The sequence below is a fragment of the Rissa tridactyla genome, chromosome 1 (genome assembly GCF_028500815.1).
Source record: "Rissa tridactyla isolate bRisTri1 chromosome 1, bRisTri1.patW.cur.20221130, whole genome shotgun sequence".
Classification (NCBI taxonomy): Eukaryota; Metazoa; Chordata; class Aves; order Charadriiformes; family Laridae; genus Rissa; species Rissa tridactyla.
Window position 1 is genome coordinate 168,470,078 of NC_071466.1, and position 21,653 is coordinate 168,491,730.

At 35.5% G+C, this 21,653-nt stretch overlaps 1 protein-coding gene across 1 annotated transcript in view; it reads right to left on the reverse strand.

Annotated features, from left to right (window-relative positions):
• The window catches only part of CFAP54 (cilia and flagella associated protein 54), a 111,218-nt gene that overhangs the window by 7,815 nt on the left and 81,750 nt on the right, over nucleotides 1-21,653 (reverse strand). The window contains 12 exon segments of the mRNA XM_054219060.1: nucleotides 2,848-3,056; nucleotides 4,309-4,509; nucleotides 6,619-6,760; nucleotides 7,356-7,445; nucleotides 8,084-8,189; nucleotides 10,699-10,807; nucleotides 11,973-12,128; nucleotides 13,542-13,668; nucleotides 14,486-14,671; nucleotides 14,867-15,024; nucleotides 15,988-16,126; nucleotides 17,481-17,583. Coding sequence (XP_054075035.1) covers nucleotides 2,848-3,056; nucleotides 4,309-4,509; nucleotides 6,619-6,760; nucleotides 7,356-7,445; nucleotides 8,084-8,189; nucleotides 10,699-10,807; nucleotides 11,973-12,128; nucleotides 13,542-13,668; nucleotides 14,486-14,671; nucleotides 14,867-15,024; nucleotides 15,988-16,126; nucleotides 17,481-17,583 — 1,726 coding nt within the window.

The window sequence follows — 21,653 nt, forward strand, 5'->3', positions numbered from 1 at the left end:
TTTATGGCGTTACGTTTTTTGCTAAAAGATATTATGTGGACATGCTGACCATACAAAATTTAGTGCTGGAAAAGTAATTTGTCTGCTATACATATTGATAATTAAAATAGTAATCAGAATGCTAGACTAATGCTTCATTTATGTTTATCTATTTGTTTTCTCGTTAGCCGTGCAACTAACAAAGGGTGATACCTACTAAAAATTCAGTGACTTAATTTGTGAGAATTTGTTACATGTCGTATTTACTAAAATATATACGGATCATTAGCAGGCTATTCATCAAATAATTACTGTTTGGCCATCATTTACCAGGGAAGCAATGGAGGAATACTGTCAACCCACATTCATTCATGAATAAAAGCCTTTTTTAAAGTTGTGAAACATTTGATTTAAAGGCTGAACAGCGCCATACCATTGCTACTTTTTGAAGCGTTACACAGGTCTGCAAAGAACAGAGGGGGCCAAACAGTGACGTTTTGGGGGAATGCTGAAGCTATTTGAAGAAGTTGTTCGAGTCTCCATCATTGATTCCAAAATGTGGACACTGAAAACAGCTGCCTAGGGAGCTAGTTCTTTTTTTAATTTTTAATGTTCATTGCTGAAAAAAATGGGGAATTTTACCCACTTTATTTTCAGAAAATACAGCTCATGACTGATACAGAGCGGTAAATCTAGGTGAGCAGAAGATGGATTTTTCACGGTGATATAATCTTACTTCATAAAGCCAGTTCCCATCTCACATCAAAATATAGTTGAAATGAAGATAAAGATGAAGTCATGCATGCTGAAGTCACGCATTCGAGCACATGGATATGCCTTCAGCATGGCATGGGACAATTAACTGGGGATGACCTATGCCACACAGACTCTAAACACTGAGGCAGTGATAACAGTGGCCATAGCCCATGGTATGCCATGGGATGTGCATGGATCACACACCTGTTCCAAGGATCCCCTACATTCAGGATCTTTGGCAATGAATCACCAACTATGTTACTAGGAAGGAGTGTGAACAAAATTATGAGAAAACATATATATGGAGGTGGGAACAACCTGATTTATGTCGTGCCCCTGAACAACAGCTCTTAAAAGTCCATCTTACGATATATATTTCTTTCTATAATATGTGGTGTGTTTTCTTTTTCACTGAACTGCATCTTGTTATTTACATCATATTGAATCTTTTTGAGGAAGGATATTACAACTGCTCTTGTCAAACTGGAGGGTTGCTGAATTATATACATAAATATTTATCTATTCAACTCTCTCAAAAGCCTGAAAACAACAAACTCTCTTAGTTAAGTGTTTCCAGTCCTACATATTATCATGGAACGGAATAAAAAACAAGCATGCAAAATGTAACAGGGCACACAATTTTAATTATAGCCTTCTTAATGTAATTTGGATTCTTTGTTCAGCAGAACTGAAAAAAAACTTCGAGTCAAAAATAGAATTACAAAGACACATGTAAGCGAAACAAACTTGTACAAAAAAATCAGTCTTTCAAAAATTCTGTCTATTTGTATTGTTAAAAATCCAAGTATCAAATTATAGTAACATTTTAAAAATAATTTATACAGCCTCCTGAATAGTTAAAGCTTCTAAAAATGTTGTGATAAAAATCAATGAAGCTTAGAATTAAAAAAAATAAGAGCTTTATGCTTGTTAGCTGTCTCCAACAGTGAAGCTAACACATGATTATGCAGCTTGCACCTGTCACGAACATGACAGTGAGCTCTGAAGCTTATTATTCTAGGACAGTGTAATACTAATTATGTCAAAAGAAGAGCAGACAGAGTAAAATAATTTTTGATATACGATGGCTGTTATAAATGTCACATACCATATATTTACAATTTATTCAGTGGCACAGTCAGGTCTTTGTTGGGAAATGAGTAATGATATGCTGTCCAACACTGCAGAAAGTTCACCAACTGTAGAAGAATTACTTTCACAAAACTATTTTAATTCATTTTTATACAATAACAAGTTCTCACTCCTCAAGGCTCCTCTGTCTCCATCTAATACTGCACGTAATAGGTAAAAAATAAACCATACAGAGTAACCTGTCATTTTAATTTTTTAGTATTAGGATAATTATTAATGTGAAAAGTGGGACAGAGAAAGTTTGAAGACAATTACTTTTACATTGAATATTCAAAGACTTTTACCATTCAATATTGAATACATATGCCATGGTCACCGTAGACTCCAGATTTCCAATTCAAGATTTCTCTGAGTAATATAGTCTGAGCTGCCTACGTAAATAGGCAAAGTGTAAACAGGCTATTCACAAGCCAGAGATCTGAAAAGACTGATTTTCTAGCCAGCTGATACTCAGTGAAAAAAATTGGCACACAAGGCCTTCAATAAATTTTGATAAAATATAAATTATGTATTTTTTGAAAATCATGTTTTTATTATAGACCAAATTAACAATATAGAGATTTGTACATACAAATTACAAAGCAAACATCAGGACATTTTTGGTATGGAACATGGAGATCTACAAGATTAAAAGCCTCAGTCCTACCAAATAACACAGCCAACTTAATTAGCTAATAATGAAATCATCTTAAATATCATTCTGCTTAATCTTCTAGGATCTAAATACACTGGGCATGGGCTACAGATCATTTTTTCAGGAATAAATAACACAAGGATATTTGCATCTGTTAACTATGTCCTTCACTACTTGCACAGGATTTTGGTTTTGCACTGATCCTCTGCATAATGAATTTCATTCTTCTATAGCGCTCTCAGAAATATCACCATTGCAACTAGCAAGAATCTGAGCAAAATGCAAGTATAATACATATTTTGAAACATCAGTAAGAAAATAAGTACCTTTAAAGAATCAGCTGGCCTACCAAGTCGCAATTCTACATCATGTAGCTCTTCTGGGAAATTCTCAAGACAACACAGTGAATATTCAAACAAATGCTTTTTAAGAAATGAATGCATTTCTGCTATGCGTAGAACAATTCCTGTGTCAAAAACGGAACTAAGGTGTCCATCTCTTGCAGAAAGTGATCCAGTTCCTGAGTTAGGGGCAGCTGTGAAAAGAGATGTTTTATGACATCATCAGTTGCCATTAAAAAGTAAAGTTTCTACAGATACTAAATTTTGAAAGTATAGTAAAATATGTAAATTGATTCAATATCAACTAAATGCCTTTCCAACAATTATACTGCTTGTCCTTAAATATTACTGGGTTATGCTATTTGTATTGCAGTTTTTCACTGGAGAGCTGATAATGAAACAAGCTTTGTCTGGACATCATAAATTAGCATAAAATGGGAGATGCAGTTTTGAGGTTGAGGTACTTAAATTTAGATGTGTAAGCAGAAGCGTGTTTACCACGTGTCTAAGCGCCCACTAGAATAAATGCATATTTATTCACTACGGTCAAAAGAAGCTCTAAGAGCTCTTAAGACCCTAATTTAGACAGCTAGTGGCTGATCAGCTGAGTCGCTCCCTAGGCTCCATCATTGGTAACTACAGCTGAGATACGCACGCACATTTTGAGACCTACGTGTAGATACCTTATTGTCCTTATAGTTCTGTGGTGAGGTAGAACACTTTCTTTTCCTTTGGTGCTGCAAGGCAAAAAACCAACCCTCTCTGAAATTATTATTTTCAGTGTTACTGAGTTTCACTCCAGGCAGCACCGATATGTACAATCTAGTTCTGTTCTCACCTATCAGGTTGTCACTTGGATATCCAGCAGCTGGCCATCAGGTATGAATGCATAGTATTAGTGCCCTGAAATTAATGGATTTTTACTCTGTTTGAAAAAAGTAATGATTCTTACTCTGTCCTATCTATTACCATCTTTTGTTTACAGTGAAATAAACCAAGTACGTACATAACATCTGGGGTTTTAGTGAAAATACATTCAATAATGCTCAGCCTTCCCACTTACACTACGCTCAACTGTCACAAACAGGCCCCCAACTGAACAGATCGATTTCTGATGTGACTTAAGTCTCATATATCTAGAACTAAAAATAAATATAGATTATGTATTTTTAAAAAAATGCTTCAGATATAGTAATAGCAATTAAGTTTTGAGGGATGTATCATGAAGGCTTATGAATAATTATGAAAAAAGGTAATATCTTCACTTACAACATTTGTAAACTGACATAAATCTTGATTTCGGTTAATATTTTTTCTCATTCGCACAATTTAAAGGAACTCAAAATGAGAGCATCTCTGCTGATGGCCTTTGAATCTGACACTGTTGGCCCCCAAGAACAATATCTCACCAATGGCATTTTTCTAAAAGGAAGAAAAAATTCATACCAAATAGAAGGTTTGTGTTATAAAGTCTTTTTAAATAACTGTGGTAGCGAATTAAGTGAACCCATGTTATTGTCTCTTTCTTCTGGTTGGCCTTGGTGGCAAGACTTTCTCTTCCTTCACTTTGGCTCTGCTTGTCTTGTGTGATTTGTTTGTTTTCAGTAGAAGATGCTTTGGGACTTTCAGAGACAACGTTGTATCCATCTGCAAATCCAATAACAGTTCGACAGTCCACATTACGTGAATGGTTGCAATTCAAAAGCTATTTCTGCATTGTGTTGGAATTCACTAATCTGTAACTGAAAATGTAACTTTTGAACCTGGTTATGTTTCTCCTAAGAGGAAAATTCTTTCTATTCTGCTTTAATATTAGTCGAACTATTAAAGAAAATATTTCTCAGATCATGTCCAGGAATCTGGCTGGTCCTTGCAAGGAGCAAAAAGGGGTAGAGAGCGAGCCCCCCTCTCTCTCTCTCTCTCTCTGTCTGAATTTAAATATAAACCCATTATTTCTATACATTGTTCGATAGAAACAACACTAGGAGTCATCAGTCATAACTACAGCAATTGAACTTCGCATTTATATTGACCTGAACTCAGAACAGTTAGGTACTCTGAAATGTTTGTTGCTAGCTTCAATCCAGTCCCTTGTAGATATTAAGCACATTTTCAATTAAACGGATTCTTGACTATGGACTAAAAAAATATACTTTTTGTGTGCTATCTAAATTTATACTTATGCAAAAAGAGGAAAAAAATCAGTACAGTTATCACTATATCACTGCTCATATGCAGTATTTTTTCACTGTATTAGTACATGGCTCTCTCAAAAGCCTACAGAATTCTTATGCTCTGTTTCTCATTCCAAATTGAACAAACATTATGTTACAGTAATTCCTAATAGCAAACTTCCAGAAAATAATTTTGTGTGCTTCTACAAAATATGAATGTCTCCATTATTCCTGATACTTCACTGTCAATTGTAAAAAAAGTATTTAGTTAAAATGGCCACATTGTTTATAGATGAAACTTAAACAATGTGTTTCACTAATGGTTTTACAGAAAATATTTAGCATGCTGTGCTGATCATTTCCATTTCAATTTTACCTTTATATATTTTGGCCTACTATTGCTTTTCTACATTTTCTATTCTTTGTATTGCCTAACAGAACTATCAGGAGAAACACCTGCTGCATTTGCTAAAAGAAAAAAAATGATCTGTAATTATAAGCAATGGAGCTCGTACAAAACAATCAGACTGATGGAGAGTCTTAGCATACAACACTTGTTTTCATAAACCAATCAAAACACATATGTTTAAACACTGTACAGTAAGCAGACGTTGCTCAGCTTTGCCAGCAACTACCAGGCAGAACAATTCAATCTTTGTCAGTCACTTGGGATGATTGAAATTAAGCCACTGAACCAAAATTTTAGCCCTAAACTAGTGGTTCCCAGTTTAAAAATAAATATAGATATTTTGCCGTAGTGCTTCTATAACATCTGGCAACCATTATCCCAGAATTCCTAGTTTCACTGATTTATTTTTTTTAATCAAAAACTCATCAACTCCATTAGCTGTGAAATAAATGCAGAAGTTGGAAATAAACCAAGCAAAGGCAAAGTTCTACTAAGCTAATAGAAGCATCTTGAAATGATAGTCCACTGGACTGGAAAGACAGTGACATTTTTTTTATTTTACTGACTTTGCCTTTTAGAATACAGTACCCAGGCAGATAACTTCGTAAGAGTCTGGGTTTCTTGGTTTGGGGGTTTGGGGTTTGGTTTGTCGTTGGGGGTTTTTTTGGGGGGTTGGGAGAGGGTGGGCAGGAGAGACAAACTATTCAACACCAATATGCGTTTGCAAAATCAAAAGAAATCCTGAAATTCTCCAAGGAAAAGCTAATATACCTAAGGAAAAACTCTGTTCAAAATCAATGAAAAAAAAGCAGTGATGACTGATAGGGGGGCCAAGACCTAATCTAGAAGTCTGGGGAAGTCCTGTGACCAAGGTCCATCTGTTTTTCTAGAAGTATGTCAGCACGTGCACTCTATCTTGCTGAGCCACAGTATGCAAACAATGCAATTTTTCTTAACCTATTGAACGCCCGCACAGGCTGATACTTAAAGACCCATTAGATCTAGTCACTATTTTGTACTGTTATGCAGGATGAGGATTTTGCTTTTACTTTCCAAATTTGACTTAAAACTTTTCATAAATGAAAATTAGATATTAAATGTATTACTAGATTACAAGGCATATATAGTGTATTATTATTTAATGTTCTAATATTACTAGGTATAAAGGAATACCAGATAAGAAATCTCTGTACGAAGCAAGAAGATCCATGAAAGCAAATTCTGGGATTTTCTGTTGCACTGCATCCTCCATGCTGTGTTCTTTAACACTCTTCATTCCAATTAATAGCTGAGAAGCAAGCACAGCTTCACTAACCTAAAAATAATGTTTATTTTATTCAGAACCAGTTCACTACAATATTTATATAGATTTTAAAATCTGCGAGTAGCAAGATGATGACAAAAAATTAATTACTCAACCTACTATATTTTTAAAAGTCAGGAAAATATTCTATTTCTCTCTGACATATCGTACATACTATACTTAAATAAAACATTACTACTGACAGCTTAATTACTACATAAGTGATTTCAAATCAGATATCCTCACCTGGATGCCACTGATGTCTACCCACATGTCAAATACATGTGCACACATATCAGGCAGTGTGCTGTTTTATTTGCACTGAATCAAAGTTGAAGTAAACGGAGTCAGATCTGTCCAGGAGAGATTAAATGCACTACTCAGACAGCGTCCATTTTAATTTCCTCAAATAAGACCCATGCCAGAAATTTCAGGAAACCTTAATTCTTGTCTTGTTTGGATTCTCTTGTTTGCTTGTGTAAGTAGCATAAAATGAAACTGATGGTTGGACTCGATGATCCCAAGGGTCTTTTCCAACCTAAATGATTCTATGGTTCTATGAAATTAAAAAAACACAAAAAATACCTCTTCAGAATATTGCACCAACCTGTGTAGCTGCTCTTACTGCAATCCAGGCTTGTACTTTGTAGCCTTCTGATTTTCGGGCCTGCTCAGAAGAGAGTTCTCCAGAAGAGATCTAAAATTACACACCAGTTCACAATTAGGATTCTAAATATTTTATGGTAAACTATATTTTAAATATAGAAAAAAGCCCTCCTACTTACAGAGTTATTGTTTTATTTGCAAGTTGTAAAAATTAGCATTGATTGTAAATCCATGGATTAATTGCTGAAATTGAAAAAAATTATCCAGAGCATACTAATTGGCTGCTCCCGCCACTTTAACATGGTTAAAGCCTTTCATATTTCTCATGCTGTCACTCATATTTTTACTGAAAAATTGAAATCTGTTAAAGTATAAATATTACCACTTAAAAACCAGGTTTCAATATTATGCTTTCTTTGCAAGGTACGAATTAATTAGTACATAATCATAAACGAAAATACCATTTGTTCTGTTTCTTCCTATTTTATAAAAAAAAAAGATTTAAATGTTATAATTTTATGCAACAAACATGAGAAATAAAATCAAACAAGATAAAATTCTATTGCTGTACTATATGAATTCTTTGTGTGATTTTTTCCAGTAGGATTTTCAGTATCACTATGATTTATAAGTCACTGTTAAGTAAGAGTCTGGCAAGGTGCACAATGTTCTAAGAGAAATATATTTCCTGCTTTGAAGAGGACACTACCCAAAAGATAGAAAACATACGTTTGATTTGGAAGGCACCATCTTATCTGTCTGTGACACATCCTCACTATTTGTGGCAAAATGCAAATACAATAGTGCTATTTCAAGGTATGATCTTCTTATTAACCTGTAAGAAACAACACACAGATCAATCAATGTTACTGTCAAAGTAAACGTTACAATGATACAATCTGACTCCCGCATAAGACTAGCCATACAGCCCCACCAAACAATCATTCACCCAGACCACATCACCTACTCAAAGTGTACCTTCTTTTAGAAAGCCATGCGATCCTGTTTTAAATTCTTAGTGAGTCTAAAACCCCGCTATGGTATGCTTAACAAATAACACAATGATTTAAGAATATGTCAAATATAAATTGCATTATGTGCAACAAATATTCAATAAATAAATGGCAAATATTTAGTAACAAAACTGGAAGTCTGCAAGGGAAGTGATCTTTCTGTACAGAATCTGTATGGGTTCCTCTTCCTTCCTCAAGTTCAGGCATATATCCATTGTCCTGGTTTCCCTGAAACATGGGTTGCTGAATTTGTATATGGGTCTTCAGTCAAACTCTTCCAAGAATCAGCAAAAATACCCGGTGACCAAAATAGTCTTTCATTTCTTCATCAGCCTCAGCTGAGGAACGTTCTAACTTCTGACTTCTGTACCAAAATACTCTGCATCTTCAGACTGACTGTGCCCACCAATTCCTGTTCTCCTTTTATTAAACTTCCTTCACCTTTCAGTTATTTTTACAGTAGTATTATAAATCAGGCAAAAATCATAGAATGGTTTGGGTTGGAAAGGACCTTTAAAGGTCATCTAGTCCAACCCCCCCTGAAATGAGCTGGAACATCTTCAACTAGATCAGGTTGCTCAGAGCCCCATCCAACCTGACCTTCAATGTTTCCAGGGACAGGGCATCTACTACCTCTTTCTGGGCAACCTGTTCCAGCATTTCACCACCCTCATCATAAAAAGTTTCTTTCTTATATCTAGTCTAAATTTACCCTCTTTTAGTTTAAAGCCATTACCCCTTGTCCTATTGCAACAGGTCCTGCTAAAAATCCTGTCCCCATCTTTCTTATAAGCCCCCTTTAAGTATTGGAAGGCTGCTATAAGGTCTACCCGGAGCCTTCTCTTCTCCAGGCTGAACAACCCCAACTCTCTCTGCCTCTCCTGATAGGAGAGGTGTTGCAGCCCTCTCATAATTTTTGTAGCCCTCCTCTGGACACTCTCCAACAGCTCCATGTCTTTCCTGTACAGAGTACTCCAGGTGGGGTCTTACCAGAGCGGAATAGAGGTACAGAATTACTTCCCTCGAACTGCTGAAAATCACTATATCTGGAGAACTTCTCCAACATTTCTATTCCCTGTAGGTTTATAACAGTTTTTTATGCAGATTCCTTCTGGCTCTGTAGCTCTCTCCAGATCCCTCCTATGAATTAGTTTCCTAAGCTTAGCAGCAAACTTCTGCTCACATAGTTACCATTCTGGACAGACTCGTATTGCACAGTTGGCTGTTCCTATAGTACAATAAATTCCATCTTTGGTATGATTTGTGTAAAGCAAAATACAAAAGTCAAAGACTGATGTACAGTTCAAGATAGGGCAAGCTAAGCGGGAAGATGGCAAGTTGTATGCTTAGTTTGTGACAATTTAGTTAACATTTCTAGTCTTGCTAACAAAAAGGATTTGAGACATCAAGAAACAACTTTAATTAAACACTCCCATAGATATAAGAGGGCTTGTATAAGCATGATTGGGATGTTTAGTTCTCTAAAATAAGAAAGCCAAGGTCCATCGATATTGCTGTACATTCTTTTAGAAAGACGGTAGCAAATTAAATAAGAGTGTAGCAAATTTAACTTGCATAACATCACCACACTCCATTTCTGTACTATCTTCCATCATGCTGACTGCTTGTAGAGGTTTATTACTATGCTACTGCTCCTGTGTTCAGAGTTCTGGTTCATTAACTTAAGTAACAGAATACCCAAACAAGCAAGGTAAATTGCTGCCTTTACACTCTCTGTAACCAGACATGGCACATTATTCATTAATGTGGTCAAGAAACTAAAAAAAACTAAAGTCCAATGTATCAGAGCTGCTTGACAGAATTTACTGTCTGGCTTGGCTCAGCTCTTCAGGCATCTTCTATTCTGATAACTAATGCCAAAGTCACTGTCCTGATATCTGTTGCAAACACATTTCCTACGCTCCTTCTGCCTCTGTTCTTCTGACTGTTTCTGGCTGCTAACCTTTTCAAGCTGGATTTCTGTTATCTGGAAGGGGGCAGGCCACAGCTCATCTTTTGAAATATGAATAAAACCCCTGTTTAATTGATAGCTCTGTTCCTGATGTTGACAGAGAGGGTACAAATTTGAAAATAGAAAAGAACGCTGTAACTTTGTGTACTCTAAAATATGCTTTCAAATGTTCTCAGCATTTGTTTTAAATAAGAGAATAAGTATACAGTAGCTTTTCTATACTGCGATAGAAGAAAACTCTCCAAAATATAAAAGATGCGTCATAATAGAAGTCCCACACCAAATCACGGAAAACTGTCAAAAAACTGTATTAATGTGGGATTAAAATAATTTTGAAAGTTATATAGCTAGTTTCTTACTCAAATTTTTGATCATGTTGCTGGCTGAGTTCTATAGCTTTCAACAGGGTTTCAGCAGCTCGAGATGACTTGCTATTGCCTGCTTCAGTTATCTGGCGTTCTACCTTACCTAAGAAAGAAATACAGAAAGCAGATTTGCAAGATTTTAATTTTTTTTTTCCATAAGACCAACCTGTTTACCTCTGTGAAAGTTAAACAACATAATGCATTATCTGTTCTCTTCCTGATAAGCAAAGTCTTTGCCAGTTTGTTTCAAATGTAACACACAATGCGTGTATAGCAAAAATACTTCATAGAGTAGCTAAAATAATCAAACTTTGGCATCATAATGACTCCTAACGCGTAGTGATCCTAACTAGAAGACATGGAGGAGTTAATGCATAGGCACAGGCCTGTTCTGTGCTGCTGTTATGCTGTGTTGTGCTGTGCCACAGGGTAAATATAGCCAGCTGGCTGGAACAGAAGAGCCTGTTGGCAGCATCCCCTCAGTACCAGTGATTATACCACCTGCCCTTTCTGTAAAAGTGCAGCAAGAAGTTCTTATGTGAATATGCTTTTTGTTTGACAGTAGAAATGATGAATAGAGTTGTTTTCTTTCAAGAAAATCCTCTAACAACTCAATAGACTGAAATGAGGCAACCTTTCCACGGACAGGATCTGCATGTTGTGCTACACCCTGACTGGGAGCCCATTCCATACTACACAGCTTGGGGTTCTCGGCATCTGAAGGGACTTAAGATTATTTACACTATCCTCTTTTTCTTTGTAGTGTTTACTTCAATAAATGGCATTTTAAGAGATACTTTACAGAGTCTGAGTGCCTTTCTGTCTGGGATCCTAACAAACCAACACCTCCGGGTGCAAAATATGATGCCACTAAAATCCAAATGCATGCAAACACTGTGTAATTCATTAGCTTTGTTAAATCATTTAGAAATACTTTATGAGCCTCTCATCTTCTTTAATTCAGACTGATGCAAAGAGGCTAATTAGCTTTCTGCAGTGTCCTTAATCTCATTGGCTACACCCTTTGATCCCTGATAACATAGAGGTGGGAGAAGTTCCACTGCAGTTTTGAAATTATTCATTGTGTAATGCGTGCTGAAAGACGCTGGTGTAAACCTAAACACAGGAGAGAGATCTGCAGCTAAACAGGTTGAGAAATATCCAAATCTGTTTTGTTTTTACAGTAAAATGCCTCCGTTTTAAGAGAGGCCACATGCATAACGTTGCCTAGGAAGGTAATCATGATGTACAAACAGGGTTTTATTTACCTATCTGAAAAAGAAGTTCAGCTTCCATATCTAATTTTTTTGTAGCAGATGCTCTGCAAAGCCTCAATGCTGATTCTAGATGTTTGAGAGCACGTAGCCACTGCAGTGGATCTCTTCTTTCAGGCGTACAAGCTACTTTTTCAGCTAATGTCTGTCCTAAGGAAAGAAAAAACCAGAACAGTTCTTAGTAAATTATTCAATAGAAAACCAATTTATGCAAAAAGAAGCAACTTCTGTAGAACAAATGCTGTTGTGTATTTACTGTTACAATCCAATTCTCAAAAATCTGACTGATTAATGGACATAAATACAGAACTACAGTGTTGTTTCACTACTTTATGATGCCATTAAGGTTTACCTAGGCCATTCAAAAGAAGCTCAGGCTACACAAATCAACCCGCTCACAAACTATCTGGCAAGACTAGCAGTAAGCCACTTCAGAACTTTATTTCACATGGCAGTTGTAGGCAAAACCTAAACCTCTCTGAGCATTTCCAAACTCCTTTTGTACTAACCAGTTCTAAAACCTTCTTTGACGCACTGCATGTCTCTTATACTGCACTCCCCAATATTTGTATGTATTCATAGGCTCTTTCTAAAAATGTAGATTCAGAAACAGGAACTGGTCAAACACAGCCGTTACTATGAGTGAGTCTGGCCATGCCTGCACTGACAAGCAGCAAAGCGCAGTAAGAGTGGATCTCTAGAGCAAACCAGCTGGTGTTGAAGATCTGACAGCCACAGCAGATGCGTTTCAGAGTGTTTACTTTGGACTACCGCTATTCTAGTACTAAAGTAGTGGTTGGGGGTGCACCAATATGCTCCTGTTGCATATCTTCTTGAAAAAGAATCCAGAACACTCTGAGGCTGCTCCACAAAGCGAACCAAAGTGCAGCAAGTGATTTCTAGATTTTCTAGTCCATTGTAAGTCAGATATAGACCAAATTAAGTTTAATAGAAGGAACATGGAGACATTATCCCTTTCTCTTTATTTGCTATACAGTAGCAAATCTCAGACAGATCTTAAAGGTCATCTTCTGTTACTATTCAGCATATTTCCAAGTTTCTATATAAAGAAAAGTTATCAAGTTGTTAAATTAAAGGGTGACAACAATAACAGACACTATTTATCTTATTGGGATAGAGAATTACCAGTTTTATCTGATACAGAATTATACATTATCATTAGTTAGTTCCCATATAACTGCTTCCAGAGAGATGGAACATATACAGGAAGTTTTCACAAAATGAATGCTTTGTACAGAAGCCGGAAAAGTATTGTTAACTTCCACTTAAAAAAAGATGAAGTTCCCATTAGTTTCATCAACCTATAACGTTAATATTTAAGCCTTTGTTGATTATAGGTCCTGTAAGAATTGTACCTTGCTTATACACATTGCATGGAGTCAAACAGGTATCTACTGTTGGTTTTCAAAATATTTTATTTGTATAATGAAAACAATTGATGTACTGTATTCACTTCTGATGCATCAGTTTATCTGCTGTTGCATAAAATATTATGAAAATTAATGAAAAATTAAAAATAATAATGACTTGCATTTTTCTTACCGATTCTCATTTTGACTTGCGCTAGCAAGTTGATATGTGGCAAGTAGATATTTTTTGTAGGTAGGGCCAGGCAAGTCAATGTACTGTCTTCTATATGCCGTTCAATGGGTTCTCCACAAACAAAAATCTATGAAAAGAGTGAGCTTTGTAAAATCAAGTTGCAGACAGCAAATTAAATAGCAATTTGAAAAAGTAAGTTAGATATCGCAAAGCCCTGGAACTCAAATGTGTCTTGTAAAAGAGCACTAGAAAAGGGCTTGATACTCTTTGTCCTTTACTTCAGTTTGCAGAGGAGTTTGGTAGTAAAAGAACAATTGATCAAATGATCAATGAACTCTTGATCAAATTCATTAATGTTAGATTTTGGTTTCTAAAAGCAAACTCCCTCAAATCAGTCTTTAAGAAACAGATTTCCCAAGTAATCCAAGCCCTAGAAAGAAACTGCCATTTATACAAAGAAATCTGACATCCAACAAAGGCCTGAAAAGAAAAAGAAAATAACATGTGTGGACCAGTCAAATTTTTCATTCATGGAAATTAAGATACATTCATGGAAGTTAAGATACAAAGCTAAATTCTTAAACTTGGATGCTCAAGAGATGGGAATTTTATGGGATGTACATCGTCCCTGAGGTACTGAGTATGAATATATCCCTCATTTCAAATGGGAAAAGGGAGTGTTCCGCATCTCTCTAAAAGTCAAACTATATTTTTAAAAGGTATGAAAATACCAGACTACATAAATGAGTATGCATGATAAGTATGCATAAATAAATTTGGTAAAATTAATTACTTCTTCACTCTATGTAATCTAGGGAAAATTTAAGTGATCAGTTAACAGGAATGGGTCTTTTAAATAAATTGTTAAAATAGCTTTCAGAATAGATAATTAAGATTGCTGGAAGGATTTGCAAATGCTGTGTAAATGACCAACATATACTCACTGCTTTAACGGTAAGCTCATGTGCCAAAATTAGTAAGTTTAATGGTTCCACTGTAGAAGAGCAATGTTCTGTATCCTCTGCTGTTTGGAGTGTTAGTACGTCTGCCAGCAGAAGCATACTTTTCACAAGAGTCAAAGAAGCTGGAGGGGAAATAAATGTATCCTCTTGGAGTAAACTGATGATATTCTGTTTGGACACAGACAACATAAACCAAAGTAGTTACTACTTTTGCTGTCTATTTATGAGGACAAATCACACAAACTGAAAAAAAATCTATTTTAGAGGCACTATTTCAAGCTTATTTAGTGCTGGCATCAGCTGTTGTGACTATGTGAAAAATGCATTAAAGAAAAGCGAACGGTTTCTCCTTTGTGCTCAAACCTCCAAAAGAAGTTTAATGCCTGTCACGGGACGTTTTTCTTGCAGGTCAAGAATAGTAGCTTGCACCATCATTTCAGCCTGAGCCTCCGTATCTCCAAAGGCTTCTGCCTCTATTATTGCTTCTTTTATGAGACTTCTGCGTTCGGCCACATCGTTTTCTAAAAGAAGAGAATATATGAATAGTAAAAATACAATAGAAAAGACTTTATGGTATCTTCTACCATTCTTAAGAAGTCACTTTCATACTAAAAAGTTACAGAAAATCTGACGTTATAAATTCCACATTTACCATTTCATTGATTTTGTGCTAAATTCACTTTCAAAAGAAAGAAAAACCACTTAGTTTTTAAACTGCACTTGGTTTAAGTTCATCCAAATACATTCTTTATATAAAAGCCACCAGTAGAAATAATTAGATTTTGTAGATCAGATGTCATTCTCACCCATAAAACATATTCTACATATTCAAAAATCTGATCTTAGTTATGATTCCAAAATAGTAACATTCTTCACAGGAATTATCCAGAAGACATTAAGTAAGAGTCTGGCTACAGACCTAGACTGTGATTTTGATACTTAAGTGAGCGTCAGAGTTTATACTAACTTCATGGAACTAAGGAATGAAACCCATTTTATTCATTATCAAGCTGCAATAAATGTATTTTGTAGTATTTCATTTAAATTCTTTAATGAAAAAGAATCTTGAACATTTTTAGGAGATATATAGGAACATTTCATTTATTTGAGATATAAAAAGTGAAAAAAAACTTTTGAGACTTTTAAAACTGGAAGTATGTAGCAACAGGGTTTTTTTAATACAAGCATACTTATTAAATTAATTACACTAGAACATTTGAAATTTTTTCAATCAAGCGATTTATCAAAAGATAATGATCACTAAATGAACATTAATATAATGCTTTGTGTTTACATTCCCTAGGGAAAGATTGTACTCAGAAATATATTATCCTTATTGCATTGGATGAATTTAATACAAATTGCTCAGTGATGATACAGCCCCAGAATTAATGTTAATATTTTTTATTTATTAATAAGAATCGTGTCTTCATAGCTCACTTGTCCATTATACTCCAAAAGTCTCAACCAAAAAAGGCTCATACCGTCAATATCACAAACGCCATGTATCTGTGTTACTAGTGCAGTCACTAACGTTGTACGACACCTTAGCCACAGATGTACGTTCATATGATCTTGTGCTGTTGTACTGTGAGGCAGTTGAACATCTTTAACGTAAGAGTCCTAATAATTTCCAAAAGCAAGAAAATTTTACATTCTGTGTCAACTACTTTATTATAAACAAAGCAACAGGGCAGCATCAGTCTAAAAAAAATCAAATCAATACAACTATATTACAAATAATAACATAATTATAACCAGAAGTTTCTTTGAAGGGTAGATACATATTTTTTTAATATCAGAAGTCCATTTATTATTAACTTTTAATATACAGAAAAAAAAGAATCGTAACAAATGAAAATTAAACCAGTTTTTATGGGAAAGTTCATAAATATATCCATATACTATGTCTCATGGAGAATAATTCTAACAGTTTGGACTTTATTCCTCTCAAACAGGAACATTGCACAAAACTCTAAGGCACATAGAAGTCTAATTGTGGAGCAGGATCAATATCAAGTTCTGGTACGTAATATAGTACTGGAAGAGTTTGTGAGAATTCTCAGCTCAACTCCCTGTGCCATTTTCACATATTATAAACAGTCTTTCTATTACTAAAATTCTACAATCCATAGTCCAAAGATTTGTTCCAGCAAGCAATAAATGGACGTGGCACCACCTGTGTTTTACTAAAAATCATCATGAATGACTTGCATTGATGAAAATTAGGAAAAAAAATATCCATAACTCAGTTACAGGGAGTCCTAAGAAAATGTAGGAGCAAGTGCAGTAAGACAGAAGACCCTGACATGCAACACAGACAGAGAATAATTGCACTGCGTGCAAGAAAGTCCAGTCTCGTTATGTACATTACAAAATCTGGCCTCACTGCTCAATTGCTGTGTCCATGTGAGTCAGTTTGACTTACTGTGCACTCGAGAGTGAATGTGCGTTGAATTACCAATAGGTTTTGCACATCGGCTTTCCAAAATATCACTGTGTGTTAGACAACAGTAGTCAGATGAAATCTTGTTAAATTTGGAACACAGCAATGATGTGAACTCATCTGTTTGGCTCTTTGAAAGAGGATACTCTGATGTTGGTTTTCAATCAAAAACCCTAGAATACCTTAACTGAATAATACAAGATTTTCACCTGATAGCTATTTTTTCCACTTTCTGTTTGTTTGCATTTTTTTTAAACAAAAGGGGATTTTCAATGCTGGCATTTGAGAGTATACAAATAAAAACTGTAACTCCTAACCAGATACAAATTAAAATTATTATTATAGACATGTTGAATATACTATAGGCACGCAGGTAACTAAAGCATGTCATACATCATTTTCTCCCCAGGTTAATGGTAACCATGTAATACAAATGACTGCTATGTTCTAGTATTCTGAAAATCACTCAGCCCTTAATGCAAGACTTCATATACTGATAAACAGCAGTTTAAAACAAATATCCACACATACCGAACACTCCCTTTCATCCTTTTCTTCTTGAAAATGTGTCACTTCAATCCTAAAAATTTTTGCATCTTGGAGAAGTTGAATTGCAGAGAAAGCCAAAGCAACACTATGATACAGAAAAAATATTATTTAAAAATAGTAATTATATTTGCCGTTTTATGCTTTTGTTATAATAGATACTTAATTTCTGACTGCATCAGAGATGTCTATCAGGAGTTATCAATTTTTGCTTCAGTAGAACAAAAAAAGTGCATTTGGAGAATATTCTGAATTTGTTGGCACTGCAGTATGAAAGTGAGAAAACAGCAGTAAGAGAAAAAGTTTTGCCAATAACAGACATAACCTGATAAAAATAGATAAACCAAGTCATATCATATTCTGTTGGAGCAAACAAAACAAAAATCTACCATAACTTTCCATTACACAGGAAATGCCCATCAGGGATGGGCTTTTAGAAATTAGAAGATGCAAAAATACTGAAAATGACAAAAAGTTAGGAGAGTTCCGTAGCTCAGCCACAACACCTTCCTCCTTAAAGCCTTTCCAGACTACATGTTAATCCTTTTGTTAAATCCACATGACGAAATACTCACAGGATCTTAGTAAACACCATCAACTAAAAATTGAGGCAGGTGCCACCCCGGCAAAACCTCGTGAGCAATGACATGACACTGAGTCTGCTGCCCCCACCCCCACCTCCCGTCCCAATCATTAATCCTTTTCTGGAGTTCACTCCAAACAGCATCGAGAAAGATACAGACACCATTGAGACCGGTGCAGCATTCAACCCCACATTGAAAAAAATTGTGAGTTGGGATCCCAAAATATTGTCAGGTTTCTTAAAACATTAAATACTAGATTTTTTGCCTTTTTATGCTGTCTTTTTAAAGCTTTCAGATACAGTGTTCAGTTTTCATGACATCTATAGAAATGTTTATCTCTAACAGCAGACTTTGCGTATACTATTATTTTCATGATATGAAGACACTTGCAAAACCAACATAGTGAGAGCATCTTTTTCACAACAGGATTTGTTGCCCAAAGAAGACGCTACTCAAAATATTCGGAGAACTGCCAAAACCAGTGTCTCATGGTATTAGTTTTCCATCTCTAATGGTACATTTTCCCCTACATCTGTAAATCTCTACTTTCCTACCTCTTAGCTAAAACAATTATGGGGTTGGTGGTTTTTTTTGCAATTCTACTTATTCTCTACCCACTGAAACATACTTTCCTAATGGTGCAAAAGTACGCAAGGGTATCCCTAGCTCACCTTTTAAAGATTTTTCAGCAGGTTAATCGCTAAAAATGTGTAACAAAAATTACCATCTATGCTGTCTTTTTACATGGAGAAACTCTCTTTACATAAGAGACTGGTTGCTATGAAGCAAAAGAAAAAAATAATTTATTAACACCTTAAGTCCTTTTTACACTGCCAGAACACTGTAAAGAGCTTTTAATGCAAGAGAGATTAAGGCTCTGTGTGAATTTACTGCTTTTGAGAAGTTCTAGATTAATTGTTGTAAAGGCAAAGTTCTTGATTTATGCACAAAGAAGTCAGAACAAGAGCAGCACTACTCTGAAATTACTCACATTATTCTGCCAACATGTATCTAACCCCAGGATGGATAACCTCCAGAGAAAAAAGGGTAGTTAAAGCCTTCCTGTCATTTCATATTCTATCCTGCTTGCTGTGTTTGTGATGCTGAACTGGATGGATTACACCAATTCAGCACAAATAGACCCCAAAGTAACAATGAGAACCAAAACTGTTAATATCTTGCTTTTCGGCTCTCAGAATTCAGTCCTTATGAATCTCCTTCATCATGCCTTTACCTCAGTTTTATTCAACAAAATGAAACTGTAATAAATCAATGTTGAATTTGATGATAACCTTCTCTCTAACAATGGAAACTACAAAACAGAATTTGCTTATAAAAGCAAAAGAGACAGTAAGGATAATGCAATGAAATATCCCAACTGCTTTTCTTTCTTTTTATTAAGAAGAGTTTTCCCCTGAAACCAGGCATCAAAGTTAAAGTTACAGCAAACCTGACATTTTTCAAAACATTGTTTGAGATGTATGGCTAGCATTTCTCAAATGTTGGAAGGTGCAGCACCCAAGAGTATATACAGGTTTTTAAGGAATATTAACCTCACTTCCTGGGCACCACTGCCTCCAGTTAACTGCTGTTGTCAACATTTAGCAATTCTGCAAATGAGGCTGTTTTTACCTACATGCGTACATACACATTTCATGAGTAAAATGCAGACCACAAGCCCAAAGGTTCATATATGTATTGTTTTAAGCAGTAATGTATTCACATAAGCAGACAAGCAGATATTTGGGTAATTAGAACCCTCACATGCTTAGGGGGGACACCATGTAAGGACTCTCCTTGAGATCGATCAAATTAGTCCTACACATAGTCTTATTCTGAGGCATAAATTTTTTGCAAGACAGAGGCTGTAACGTAGAAGCTTCCCTTGATGAAATTTTTGTGACCCTCTTCTGCTGTCAACAAGAGTGATGTGTCTATATATTTCCCTTGACAAAATACACATCCTTTTATCAGCTGAATCAGAAAGTGACAAGATGATCAAAATAGGAAAGTACAGCTGACTATAACAATTTCACCACTAAGTCATTTCGCCAAAGGAAAAAAAAATGATGAATTTCTGTAATATCATGCAAAGTTTGATTTCTAGGCTGGCAGGCAGGAAGCATTCAGCTGTCTGAAGGAATGTTTCATTTGTATCTGAGGCAGATATATCAGCAGTTTCCATGGATGGCAGTGCAATAAAATTGTAAAATAGCTTAAAAAAAAACCCAAACCCTTACCCTTGTTTGTTGTTTGGGGTTGGTTGGTTTTTTTCCTGCTATCTGACCACTATCAATATATAAGGCCCATTAAATACCCATCAAAAATTTGAGAGTCCCAAAAGATGATCCATAGAATGCTTGACATCCACTGAAACCCTTGATACTCTAAAAAAGTTTCTCCAATCTGAGATGAGTCATAAGCCAAGAGATAAACTGCACTCTAGGATATAACTGCATGTCAAAAAGAAGGGTCCTGCACTGAAAATGGCTTGCATACCACTGGTTTAGCAGGGTGAGAAAATTTGGGTCAGAACTCTACTAATATGGGTTTTACCAAGCCCAGTATCAAGCTACCTCGGGCGTATGCACAGGGTATTTCATAAATCTGAGTACTGGTCCTTAGGTGGCAAATTTCTGGTAAACTAATCTAATTCAAAAGGCACTGAAACAGATTAATATTTCATGATGAGAAATGCCCACAAATAGCCTACAAATTCGTACTTCCCATCTTCACTAATGACATTACTGCTAAATTATTACAGTCCTAATATCTGAACTTTTGGGAAACTTCTGTCTTTTAAAATAACATAAACAAAACCCAGGTAAAACACCACGCTGCAATACTCTTACTGTTTTCAGTTCAGTAATCTATACGGAACTGTGAAGTTCCTGTCCTTGTTAATTTATCTTTTTTATTGGTGTACCATAGCAGATAAAAAGGCATTGTGGTATTTAAAGGCTATCTGATTTGGAGGTTTGTTTATTCACCTAAGACAACTGGGAGAAGGAAGACAGTTTGTCTTTGGCATAGAAGAAAACATTTATTTTTTGTTAATTGGGTAAAAAGGAAAAAAAAACCTTGAGACTGGTTTATCTGTTGGCCAGCTGAATCATCTACCACTTCATCAGCAAGACTGTTACAGCAATCATCACCAGTATTCCAACAATAAACAAATGTTAATTTTGCTTTTTGCTTGGTGTTTACTATAATGTAACATTTGCTGTAATAATTTTGGTGTGCTTAGTCAGAGTAGCCCTAACAAAAGTTATAAATACTGATTACATTCTACTTAATCTCAATGCAGTTTGGCAAGCGACAGTGCTACACCTCTATATGCTGCACCTCTAGTTAACAGTTTGTACCCGCAGAGATTTTTCAACCTAATAAAATATTAGATAAAAAAAGCTTGACACTAATGAAAAAAAAATAAAATACAAAGATGATCAGAGGGCTGGAGCACCTCTCCTATGAAGACAGGCTGAGAGAGTTGGGGTTGTTTAGCCTGGAGAAGAGAAGGCTCCAGGGAGACCGTACAGCAGCCTTCCAGTACCTAAAGGGGGCCTACAGGAAA